The following is a 13,134-nucleotide window of genomic DNA, read 5'->3' as shown; positions in this document are numbered from 1 at the left end:
AGGACATCTACCTTCACAGCACTGACACTGGGAGTTGCCTATCTTACCAGCTAGTGGGAAGGGTCAGTGTTAAGAACCTCTAACATACATATACATACATATATTTATCAGTCAGTACTGAAGATTGAAGCCGGGGCTTTCATGCTGAGCTACATTATTTTTTATTTTGAGATAGGTTCTCACTAATTTGCTAAGTTGCTCAGTGTAGACTTAAACTTTCAATTCTCCTATCTCACTCAGCCTCTCAGTGCTAGGATCATAGCTGTGCACCACCACACCTGACTAGAACCTCTAACTTTTGTTTGTTTGTTTTTGGTACCGGGGATCAAACTTGGGACTTTGCTATTTTGAGGCAGGCGGTGGAACCACTGGACTAAATCCCTAGCCCTAGAACCTCTAACTTTTAACTGGCCACATAATGGCCACCCAAAGATACCCTTGTTCTAATCTCTGGAACCTGTGAATTTGACAGCTGGCCAGGGAGAATAAGGCTGCAGAGAGATTAAGTTTGTTGGTCAGTCTTAAAGAGACTGCCCTAGATTTTCTGGGTGAGCCCAATGTTATCATGAGGCTCCTTAACAGATTGAAGAGAAAGGCAGAAGAGCCAGTGTCAGAGTTCAGCCCCAGAAGATGGAAAAGGCAAAGTAATAGAGTCTCCCCTACAGCCTCCAAAGGAATACAGTTCTGTCAATACCTTGACTTAAGATCCACGCCACCCACTGCAGCCTTCTGACCTCCTGTAAGCTGTAAGATAATCAAATCTGTACTGTTTTAAGCCATTAAAGTCTATGGTGATTTGTCCCAGCAGCAACAGGAAACAAACACACCAATGACAACTGGGTTCATATCTGCAACAGGCTTCCCCTGTGCTTTAGATTCTAGACCACAGTACCACTGTGGTATGGTGGAGCTGCAACTCACACAGGGGTTGAGTTGAAAAGTCAGCAGCTAAGGAGAAACTCTAGGGTCTGAATTAACCTTGAACATGCCTTAATTGCCTGCTATGCAGAGCTCAGGGACCAGCAGCCACTGAATCAGAGCAGATCAACACTCCTCAAGGTGCCCTCCCTCCAGCCTCCAGGGCACCCTGCCCAGGGGCCCAGCCAGCTAAACTCCTCACATTGCTTTGAATTGTTTCTCTCTCCCTCTAGGCATACAATTAAATTTGCATAAATTCAGAGAGCATATGCTGCAATCCATTGCAATTCGGATTGGTTTTTATTTTCTGAGTTTGTTAAGGACGGAAAGAAAAATAAAATCCAAAACCTTCTATTTGTATTGTGACTTGCTTTCCTTTATTGGAAAACATACTGAACATACAGGGGAGCATGGAAGGGAATATGACCCATATCCCCACCCACATAGCCCACCTCTGACAAAATCTAGTGTTATTCTACATTTGATGACGAGCTTTAAAAATAAATGAAATGTTGCACATAGAGTTGAAACCCAGTGTCCTATTTATCCGAGGATGACTTCCCAGTCCACACTCTCTGGTGGGAGCAATCCTGATTTTGGTATTTATAGCATTCCTGTGCCTGGTTGTAACCTCTATTGCCCAGATCTGTGTACCCCTAAGCCTTAAAGTACCATTTCACACATTCAGAAATGCTAGCCAAATACCACCCTTGTACACTTCCCTCCCTACCCCCGAGCTCCACATTAGTTTTCTGAGATGAATCCTCATTGATACCTGTACCTTGTTTCCTTTTTCTAACTGAATGCTATTCCATTTTATGAAAACACTGCAATTTGCTTGTCCATTCTTACAGTCTGTAGGCATTCATGTTGCTTCCAATTTTTCTTTAATGCAAACAAACCACGAATGATTCTTGTACATTTCTGTTAGAATTCTTCCCAAGTATGTATTCAGGAGACAACTTGCTATGGCGCAGGATATATTTAGATTTGGCAGTCCTTGTTATTGCTCAATTGCTTTACAAGAGCAGTCACCCTGATTTCCCAAAGGCAGCACATGTAAGTTTCCTCTAATTTGAATCCTGAACACGTTTGCTCATCTGTTAGCTAAAGAATTTTGACCTTCTCAGGCCATGGTGGCACATTGGCTCATTGATTCTCATCTGAACCCAGATGAAAGGTGGCACAGGTCTTACTTATGACCACCTGGCACGAGGCCCTGAGGCCCAGGGCAGAGATGATGAGCCTAGCACAGCTGGTTGTGGCCATCAAGGAGCAGAAAAAAAAGCCAGGATTCTTAGACCCCAGGCATTCAACACACCACGGGGACTGGACATGCAGTCAGAACACAAACACCATAGCACCCCCTAGAGAATAAGAGATATTCAAGTAATTGGTACGGTAAAGAGTCCCAGTAAGTTGCTAAATTGCCGAGGCTGGCTGGAACTTGTAATCCTCCTGCCTCAGCCATCCAGAATGCTGGAGTTACAGGCATGTGCCCCTGTGCCCAGCTTGGAACTTTATATTTCATAAAACATTTACATCGATTCCTTCTTTGATCCTGACAACACTCCTATAAGAAAGACTTGGGTTGCTATGCTTCTCCCTTGACAGATGAGAAACGTAGGGCTCAGGACTAAGCAGCAGAAGACTGGATCTTGAATCTTCTGCACAAGCAGTTGGAGAAGGGCATCCAAGAGCTGGGGATCCTCACTGTGGACTGTGAGGCCTTTGCCATCTCAGGGCCTCCTGCCAAGCTCCCCTGGCAACAGCAGTCACAACACAAACTCAGCATTTCCTTTCCTGGTGAGGCTCAGCCTGAGCTTTTATACACCTGAGTCAAGCTGTAATCTTGGCACTGCTACCGATCAGGTCTTCCTCTCTGGGCCCGAGTTTCCTCATGTGAACGTGGGATGACACTGCAGACCCACAGCCAACTTGTGTGACTCAGCTGAAGCGATGCATATATACAGGCTCAAAGAAAACACTTGATCGAACACTGGGCTTATGATGAAGGCTGGGACTGTGGCTTCCAGCTGCCCACAGGAAGGGTGGTGGCCCCAGGGGAGTTGGCAGATTCCATAGCAGGCATGACCAAGGGCTAATCACTGATTCCTGGAGACAACCCATCTGCACAGCCCAAGAAACACTGTGTTCTAGAGAGGCAGGACTCTCAGCACCCAAAAGGGAACCAGACGAGCCGTAGCCAGGTGTCTGTTATTGGCAGTCCTACAGGAGCATCCACCAGGACACCCGAAGGCCCCAGGAATTCACAGCTCCCCTTTCCCCAGGCTCCACAGTGCAGAAGGTTCGCAGCCAGCGTGAGCTGACAAGGCTGTCTCCAAGGCAGGGCTCGGGATAGGATGCCATGCACACTGTGGGGCAGGAACTTGAGGTGAGGAAATGAGACCAAGTGTGGATCTGTGACCTATTTCCCATTTCTGTCCAGCCCAGCAGGCCTCTGTCACAACTGTGGAAGTAACTCAAGGTTTCCTGCTCTTAACACAAAGCCTCATCAACTAGCAACTAGTTAGCTACCTCCAGTGATGAGAGAAAAAGCATAGGATTAGAAGGTAGGCTTTTGGATACGGCGGTATATACTTGTAATCCCAGCACTTGGAGAGGCTGAGCCAGGAGGATTGCAAGTTCAAGCTCAGCCTGGGCAACTTAGTGAGACTCTGTCTCAAAATAAATAAATTTGAAAAGGGTTGGAGATGTAGGTTAGTGTGAAGGCCTTGGGTTCAATTCCCAGTACCGCAAAAAAACAAACAAACAAACAAACAAAAAACTATGAGGGATGGGATGGGGGTGGGGGACATTGAGTCCACTCAGTTCCGCCTCTTTTCAGCCAAGTGAACTTTAATTTTTGTAGGCTTCAGTTTGTAAGCGTTGGTGACAAGTGCACTAAAACCTCCTCTCCTGCCTGCCTCACGACACTGCAAAAGCAAATGGGGAAGCCCATGTGGCAGAGCCTCGTGAACTGCTGTTGAGCACCAAATAAACGGCAGCTGCCGTGTGAGCGGCCCTGGGCCATCCCTGTTCCGCAGGGCAGGTGTGAGGCCACGGAGGAGGAAATGCCTCTGCGCCAGGCTCAGACCCAGCGGGATATCATCCCGGGGCAGCGTGGAACTCTAACCAGCCTTCCCAGAAATTACATCTCTAAGTATGGAAGTATGGTCTCGTCTACTAAGCTCCCTGTTCTGATCGGGTGAGACATTAAACCACGGGGACGCTCACAGCCGGTATCTAGAGGCAGTTTCAGTACCAGCCTGTTCCTTGCCAGTGGGGTGACCTTGGGTAAGTCATTTGCCCTCTCTGAGCCTCAGCTGTAAAACTGAGAATAATGCCTACTTTGTGCTGTTGGGAGAAGTAAATGAGACTATATGTGTTTGTCACAGGGTAAGGCTTCCAAAAATGGCAACCGCAAGCTTAATCTCCAAGGCTTGTTCCAATTTTTCACCTGTGAAAGGGGGCCACTGCTGCTCCCTGACATGCCAGGGAAATAGGACACTGCTAACCGGTCCACTTTGATTTCTCTGAGCCTCACCTTCTTCACCTGGGAGATGGGCCTGCCCATACGTACCCAGAAGGGTGACTGTGGAAATGACGTGGCTATGGCTGATGGTGTCTCGCGGGACCCCCTCCCCAGGCAGACAGCACTCGAGGCAGCTGGGTAATAAGAGCAACGTTTACTGAGAGATACAGGACTGAGTACTAGGAAGGGTTTACAAGGGCGGAAATGCACCCCGCCCGGCCCGGCTACCCCTGACACCCAGAGACTACGGTACTTAGGAGTTAACGCAACGGCCATAACTGGTGAATATCTGTCCGTAACAAACCATAGCATATTTATACTGTATCACATCAAGTGATTATAGAAATCCATATATATATTGCTTGTATAAAATCTTTTTTTTTGTAAAAAATATTAAAAAAAAAAGTATAAAAAACATGTGCAGTTGAAAGCCCTGCCAAGACAGCCAGCCTGTAAACATTCAGTGAGTGTGTGCTTTGGAAGGGCGCCCGCGCCTCAGTGCCCACAGCAAACTCCAGCAGGGCTGGCGAGGGTGCGTCCCACTGCCACTTCCCTGGCAGGGGTATCAGGGCCCTGCAGCAGCCCCCTGTCCAGCTTTGCATCCGGTTGGGGCAGGACTGGGGGCAGGAGGATTGCAGTTCATGCTGAGATCCATCCTCAGCCGAATTTTGGTTGCAACTCATGGCTTTTCCTGGCTGCTTGGTGGTCCCTTGGGTGAGTGCCCTGGGAGAGAGGCTGGAGGAACCCCAGGCTGCCTCTCTCTGCTCCTGCCTCCTTCAAGCCGGGGCCCAGGCAGGATAGCTCTACCCACGGGTCAACTTTGGTCTCGGCACTTGGTCCCTCTGGGTTTCTTCAGCCTGCTCTTTCCATTGTGTGGCTGATCTGAGTTTCACAAAAAAGCCCGGTGGGTGCCAGCTGTGCTGAGCCTCATTGTGTAGTTTTTCATGTACCAAGGAAGGGCCCTCCGGGAGCCTGTCCTCCTCCCCTCCGTCTCTCCTCCTCAGTCTCCTCCCAGCCCAGGGTCACTTCTTCTCCAGCTGCTCCAGCAGTGGGTTGCCTTCAGACTCCGGCGTTTTAACGCTGTCGGTGCGGACAATGCAGGTGGGGCGGTGGCGGTTCAGCATCAGGATGAGCTGCTGCCGCTCCTGCTTCAGCTCCTCGATCTGGGTCTTCAGCTCGGCATTCATGAGCTCCAGCCGCTCAGACTCCTGCACACAAACACACACATGTGCCGTAAGTGGTCACTCGACCAGGTCAGGGGAGAAAGGCTCTGCCCACCGGGCACTCTGGGCTTCCAGTAGAGCTCGGACCTCTGAGTCAGCTGTCTCTCTACAGGCACACACCAGCCTCTGTCACAGTGGAAGGAGCACAGCTGACGCCTCAGCCCCGCTCCGCCCACAACCCACTCCAGCCTCAGTGGACTCCTAGATGCTGCTCAAATATGCCAAACAGCCTCCTTCCTCAGGGCCTTTGTACAAGGTGAATGGAGGCCAGGTGGATCTAGTGCAAGTCCACGGAGGGTCCATGGAAGGATTGGAGATTGCTGACAGATGGCAGTACAATGGCTGCTTGATGTACGATAATGCCATCAATAAGGTGGGAATATTTTGGTCTGTGAGATCAAGGAGTCCACTGTGGCCACAAGGTTCCTCCTAGAACCTGTGCTTCCTGGATATTAGTCTATAATTATTTGAACAGTCTCTTCCATGTCTCCTGGAATCCAGAAGCTTAGTCCACAGCTAGGCAATCAATAGTCAACCTGCTGGTTCCAAAGTAAGACTCTAAGTAGACCTCAGTGAGATTTCCAGGGCACCTCCAGCTCAGGAGGAGAGGCTTGGAGGAAGGGAAGAAGCTTGGTGATTGGGTGGGAGTGATTAGATCAAGTGCAGGGCATTGACAGTCGAAAACCTGGGGGGTTCAAACAGCAAAACAGAAAAGCATCTAAAGGATTTTCCTTGGACTGTGTCTAAAAATTTAGAACTTAAAACTCTTCACCCTAAGAGTCAACATTTATTCATGGGCCAGGAAAGTTTTAGGCCAGTGGTTCCCAACTGGGAGTGATTGTGCCACCCAGGCCACAGATATTCCGCACAGGCACAAGGTGGGCCAAGGGCAGGGATGCTGTGAACATGTTGCTGTGCCCAGTGTGCTCTCATGAGAATGAACTAGTCCAAAATGCCAGCAGTGCAGGGACTGACTGTGTGACCCAGATCAGCCAAAGGGCAAGCTGTGGTTTCGGTGTCTTTGTGACGACTGAACAGCCCACAAGCCTATGAGCTTGCTTCCTCATCAGGGTGCCCTGGGATCCCAGAAGCCCTGGGTGGGGCCCATGTGGGCCATACCGGTCAGACTGAGCTGGTTTGTGTGCTCATCTCTGAGGTGGGGGCATGAGCGCCCAAAGAACTCAGAGCAGCTGAGGGAGGCAGGCCATGTGACCAGACACCCAAGGAAAACAGCCTTGAAGAAGGAAAACAGTGCTCAGAGGGAAAATACTAAAAACTAGCTATGGCGGTGTTTAGTCCAACAGCTGAGACATGACTGGGAGGCTGGCCTGATCCACAGTTCTCAGAATTCCCCCCAAGAAATCCACCTCAGAGGGCCGAGAGAGACCTCATGGGGAGCCATGACAGTCTGTGACCCCACAATCCACAGCAGCTTGGTGCCGATTCTGGCCACTGGGCCTGGCTTGCAGTGACTTTGGGAAAGTCTCACAAACTCTGACCATCCAGCACCCTCTAGCCTATGGGGTTAGCTCCATTTTCAAGGTCACCTGAGCCTTTGTCTCCAGGGGTCATGGGACAACCCACCCACCCAGGGGTATGTGCTGAGGACCTGCTTGTACGAGGAGTGCTTGGGGAATCCAAAGGCCACGAGGTCCCAGCGTGGCTCTTATGGAACTTCTGCTCTCAGGGAAGAAAGAACTCATAAGCAAGGCAGAGCTTCCTAGAGAACCAGCAGCCATTTAGGGCTTTGGAGACCTTCACAGAGGGCTAACCTCGGTCCTGAAAGACAAGCTCCAAGTCATCAAGGCCATGGACACAGGGAAGTACAGGACTGTGGTGAGGATAAACAGTCACTGGGCCCAAAGCTCACCAGACAGTGGCCATGGAAAGCCTGTCAATTTAGAATCAAAGTCCAGAACAAGTCTCTCAACTTCTCCAAGCCTCAGTTATCTGGTTTGTAAAAAAGATGGTGATTATTGTAATTAGATGAACTAGTATGAGTAAAGCACTTTATAAACCAAAGGGTCAGAGAAGCTTAAGGGATTTTCAGTCTAACTTCATGAGCAGAAGAACAGTATGAAGAAAGAGACGAAAGATGTTTAGAAGGAAATGGGGGTCTGGGTGGTTGCCTGGACTTGGAGAATGAAGGGAGACAGGGCAGAGAGTTGACTGGAGCCTGAATACAGCCAAGAAGGGTCATTGTTCTACGGAGCAGTCGGCAGGCATAGAAAGGGTGTGGTTTTACGTACAGTAAGTTTGAAGTTAAAACTAGACGTGCAAGGCGAGGCATTCAACATGCACAATTTGATAGCACCACACACAGATCCACCTCTGTGAAACTACCCCATGTCCAACCAAGCCTCCGTGGGGACATCAGTGTCACACAAGATCAGTGAGGTATGGGCAACACACAGCTATCACAGGGTCCCAGTTATCTGTTGCTTATGGAGAATATTAGAGGACATCATGGGACATCTTGAATTCTTCCTGATTGTCACGATGTAATTAACCACCTTTCACTTTTATTCCTTCTTATTCAGTTATTGGTTAGTGTTGTGTATGTAGTTATTGTATAACTATAAGTTGTTTTCAGGAGAATCTTTTCCCAATCATGACTGCAGGGGTGGTTTGTGGTTTTATAACAGTAATTACCTGATTTGTTTCCTAATGAATGAAGACAGAAATGGGCAGGGATCTTCCACATGTTAGTTATGAAGCGAAGTGATTCTGTCGGCAATTTTTTTTTAATTTTTACTTCTAATAGGTATTTATTGCTCTAGAAAAATCAAAACCATTTGGTGTTTTAGAATTCAATTAGTGCAAGTTAAGCTTCTGCCTACTACACTGCGGTCAGCAAAGTCAGCTGAAAAATATATCAGGTGGAAGGCTGAGTGTCTGGTTTTCATCCATCCAAGCCATGTGACCTTGGCCAAGCCATGCCCTGTCTCTGGGCTTCAGTTTTCTTTCAGAAAATACAGCGATTGGTCCAGGAGACCTTAAGCACTAAGAGTCTCTGTCTTCATATTGAAAAGAAGAAGAAGGCATATATACTAGAGTTCCACTAACTTTTTTGTAAGAATTGGGAAGCAGCCTGATGTGTGTGACCTTCTGAGCCTGAGAGATGTATCTACATTAAAATCCTGGCTCTGCTGCCTGGAAGCCAGGCTCCTGTGAATAAATTTCCTAACTGCTCTGAGTCTGGGCAGCCTGCATAGAGTGCTGGGGAGCAGAGGAAGCCCTGGGCTCTTGGCCCGCTTCTCGGCCACTGTGTGATCTTGCGTAAGCCTTTCATCTCTCTGGGTCTTCATCCATGGAATGGGGCTCCTTGTCTCATCTCAGAGTCACTGTGACTGTCCAGAACAGAGTGGCTGTGAAGAGCACGGAATGCCAAGGGAGCTTGAGGTAGTATGATCGCTACCAAGCACCAGAGAGCCTGTGTCCTGCACAGCAGTGTGACTGGAGCCAGCACTGCAGGAGAGAGAAGCTTTGGCTGGATAGGCAGGTGTCCTCTCTGAGATGCAGAAACTCCTGGGGCAGAGCTGGGTGTCCAGGGATCAGGGGTGGGAGGATGACTTTTTACATGTAATACACATACATACACATTCTCTTTCTCTCTTGTTCACACACACACACACACACACACACACACATATGAGATGTGATTCAAACATACGGTGAATGTTTACATTTTAAAAACGCATTATGGTAAAAGACACTGCCATTAACCTCTCTTGCTTCAAACATACCTACCCCATTATTCTCCCCACTTATGGAAGCAAGTCTAGAAGTCCTCTTTCGAGAGTGCTACAGTTGTGCTGTTGTGGCTGCCTCAGTGTCCTGAATTGATTCAGAACATTTATCTTTCTTGGTCATTTTGGCTTTGGGGAAGAGCCAGAAGTTGCAGTGTCAGATCTGGTGAATGAGATGGATGAGGACTCACTGTAATGTTTTCACAAGGCTGCCTTTTCTCAGACAGCACTCAGCAGCAGCGTTCACCCTATTTTTTTTATCACACCTTGTAAAGACCCTCATGAAAGAGAACTTCCAGAACTGCTTCAGACTGTGGCAGAAATAACAGACTAAGTGTGTTCAGAGTGAGGGGGAGTATTTTAAGGCATATGAATGGCAATGGGAATTTTACTTTAATAAATATTTTTTAAATTTAAACACTCTATATTTTGAGCACTTCTTGTATATATCCCTTTGTACCTTGAACCCTGCAAATATTTTATAGATATTGAAAACTAAATTACACTGGTTGCATTCCTATAGTCCCAACTACTCAGTGAGGCAGGAGAATCACCAGTTTGAGGCCAGTCGGGGCAACTTAGTGACTCTGTTTCAAAAATAAAAAGGGTGACGCCTTCTCCTGCCCCAGCCACCATCGCTCAAGTGCCAGGAAGGTAGCCGCACAGGCGCCCCTGAACCTCCATAAGCCCCCCCGCCCGCACTCTCAGACCTCCTGACTGTGCCAGTCTTTGGACCCACTCTGCAGAGGCAGAGGTGGTCATCAAGGGTATTTTTCTGAATGCCCAACTTTGAACATCTTTAAAGAAAGGGCATGGGAAACCTCTAATAGAACATTGTGGAGTTCAACCATTCACAAGGTTGGGGAACTCAATCTGGGCCTTGCAGCCGGAGGTCAGTCAGCGTCGTGGGGTTCAGCCATCAGCTAACTGAGACCAGGGGTCTTGTATCCTCGCTCTGTCTAAGCCATTAAATGGTAAATACACTATATTGAAATTTTGTTCACTGCAGACATGTTCTGGACTGCTTCTTGATTTCAATTTAATTCAAATGATTTAAGGGTGATAGACTAGTGACTACCACAGGTGGTCAGTGTCCAAGTTGTGCTTGATTTTAACGTGTTGCTGATTGTATCAGTTGGGATAAAGCATTGCAGTTGATTTGATGAGCTGTTTCTCTGATGTGATGAAGATGAGAATGTCTGTGCATCGTTAGAGACACAGAAACTAGGGTGCAACTATATCAGGAAGATTTGGGTGATAACCCAGAAATTAAACCAAGGACAGTCCCACAACAAAAATAAAAATGAGAAAACACTTAAGCAAGACACAAGGACAGACTTCCAGTTCGTCAATGGCAAACAGTAGGGCAAATGAGGATGAAAAGGCTGAGAGTGAACCACCAGGACACCCTGAACTCAAAGCACAGGAAGTAACAAAACAGATCAATCAGGCTCTAGAAAAGTTCAAAACAGAAATAATTTCCCAGATAACCATAGAGATAGTGAGCAAAATGGAAGTCGCGATTTGAGACTCTAGAGCAGAAACTGACAAAAAAAATAGATGAGCTCAGGACCATGATAGAAGCCATGAAGGCCCAGCATAAGAAAGAAATGGAAAAAATAAACGCCCAACATAGGAAAGAAATGGAATCCATAAAACAGATTCAAACAGATATCCAGGAGATTAAACACTCCACAGAAAGTGTATGCAACAGAATAAAAGAATGCGAAGATAGACTCTCAGATATAGAAGATAAGATTGCAGTCAGTGACCATGAAAAGAGAGGTCTCTTAAAAACAGTAAGGGATCATGAGAAATCAATCCAACAACTCCTAGATGATGCAAAGAAGAATAACATAAGACTGATAGGAATACATGAAGTAGCAGGAGAAAATACAAATGACTTAAAAAAGCTGTTCGCAGAATTAATGACAGAAAACTTCCCAAACAGAGGGGAAGAATTTGACATTCAGATAACTGAGGCATATAGGACCCCAACTAGCTACAATAAAAAAAAATCTACACCTAGACATATAATAATCAAGATCCCAGAAACCCAACAGAAGAACTAAATACTACAAGCAGTAAGAGAAAAGAAACAAATAACATACAAAGGAAAGCCCATCAGAATCAAAGCAGACTTTTCAACACAAACCCTTGGGGCAAGGAGAGCCTGGAATGAGATATTTCAAGTACTAAAAGAGAACAACCTCCAACCTAGACTGATGTATCCTGCAAAACTCTCTTTCAAAATGGATGGGGAAATAAGACACTTCCATGACAAAGAATACCTGAGAAACTACATGAATCCCAAACCAGCACTACAAGCAATTCTAAACAATATCCTAGAAAAAGACAATGAAGGCAACAACACCATGAGGCCCAACAGAGCAAATCAAATAGGCAAGGCAAGAAATTAAAAGGAGAAGGTGAAAAAGTAAAAAGAGTCAACAAAAGGCCAATAACATGTCAATAATAAGTCAGTACATATCAGTTATAACCAGCAATGTCAATGGCCTCAACTCACCAATCAAGAGAAATAGACTGGCAAAATGGAATAAGAAGCAAAATCCAACAATATGTTGCATACATAGTGCAAAAAGAAGCCCATAGACTGAAAGTGAAAAGTGAAAAGATAGAAAACAATTCTCCATGTGACAGGAGCCCAGAAAAAAACAGGGGTAGCAATCTTATTTGCAGACAAAATAAATTTCAAACCAAAACTGAATCTAGTATTATTGATATATGACGATACTGTATCATACCTCTATGAATGTAAAATAACTTGTACCTGCTTTATGATATATAGTAGGGACCATGCTTTATCAGAGCTACATTTAATGATATTACCTAGAATGTTCTCTTTCCAGATGATGATTAAAATGCTAATAAAAAAAATGGTGCCAGGTACCACAACAGCAACAGAACTTTGCTGGCGTCTGGATATTATTCTTTTCTTTGTTTTTTTGTTTTGTTTTGTTTTGTTTTAATGGAATGTGCTGAATGTCTATAATTTTGTTCAAATGACTGCAGAACCTGGAAAAACTGTTGCTGCTATTGATGCATAACATACTGCTATTATTAGTCTTTTTATATAAATATAAATATATATATATATACATATATATATAAATTGAATTTTGGGAAATTTTAACAGTGCTGCCAACTTTGGAAAAAGTCATCCCAATTTACTGTGTTGAGTTGGCATTGTACAGAAATGGACAGCCATATTGGTCTAGAAATGTTAATTTTTTTATTTTTAATTTTTTTTCCATGTGTACAGGGGTAGCACATTGTACTAAATATGTAAGGTCATATCTACGTGGGTTTGATTACAGAAACTAATAAAGTATTCTCTAAATAATGAAAAAAAGAATAAGATAAGAGTATAAGAGCAAGAAGCAATTTAAATATGTTCAGGGACCATTTTCATCTCCAGAATTAAGGGTTATTTTAATGTTACATCATTGCCTTTTCTCTTTTACTTTCCTTTTTAGTTTTATTTTAGGATTCCCTATTTTTAATGTTCATACAGAGATTTCTTTAATTGAAATACCAAATAGTTTCTTTGGTGTGAAAAACTATAATAGTACACAGGATCCTAATGAGATAATTAATAATGTGAAATAGGAAGTAAAGGGCTAAAGGTGTAGGGAAAGTGGAAAGGGTGGGGGAAAGGTAATAAGGGAGAGGAAAAAAATATGAGAAA

At 45.5% G+C, this 13,134-nt stretch overlaps 1 protein-coding gene across 1 annotated transcript in view; it reads right to left on the bottom strand.

The window, feature by feature from the left end:
• Positions 1-3,693: 3,693 nt before the first annotated feature.
• Positions 3,694-13,134, bottom strand: part of Jdp2 (Jun dimerization protein 2) — a 35,480-nt gene continuing 26,039 nt past the window's right edge. The window contains exon 3 of the mRNA XM_033766821.1: positions 3,694-5,661. Coding sequence (XP_033622712.1) covers positions 5,476-5,661 — 186 coding nt within the window. The 3' untranslated portion in view covers positions 3,694-5,475. The remainder of the gene's footprint in view (positions 5,662-13,134) is intronic.

Source organism: Fukomys damarensis, unplaced genomic scaffold, assembly GCF_012274545.1.
Source record: "Fukomys damarensis isolate Sample0158 unplaced genomic scaffold, DMR_v1.0_HiC HiC_scaffold_21, whole genome shotgun sequence".
Taxonomy (NCBI): domain Eukaryota; kingdom Metazoa; phylum Chordata; class Mammalia; order Rodentia; family Bathyergidae; genus Fukomys; species Fukomys damarensis.
Note: the sequence above shows the minus strand (reverse complement) of the source record. Positions and strands in the feature narration are given on the sequence as shown.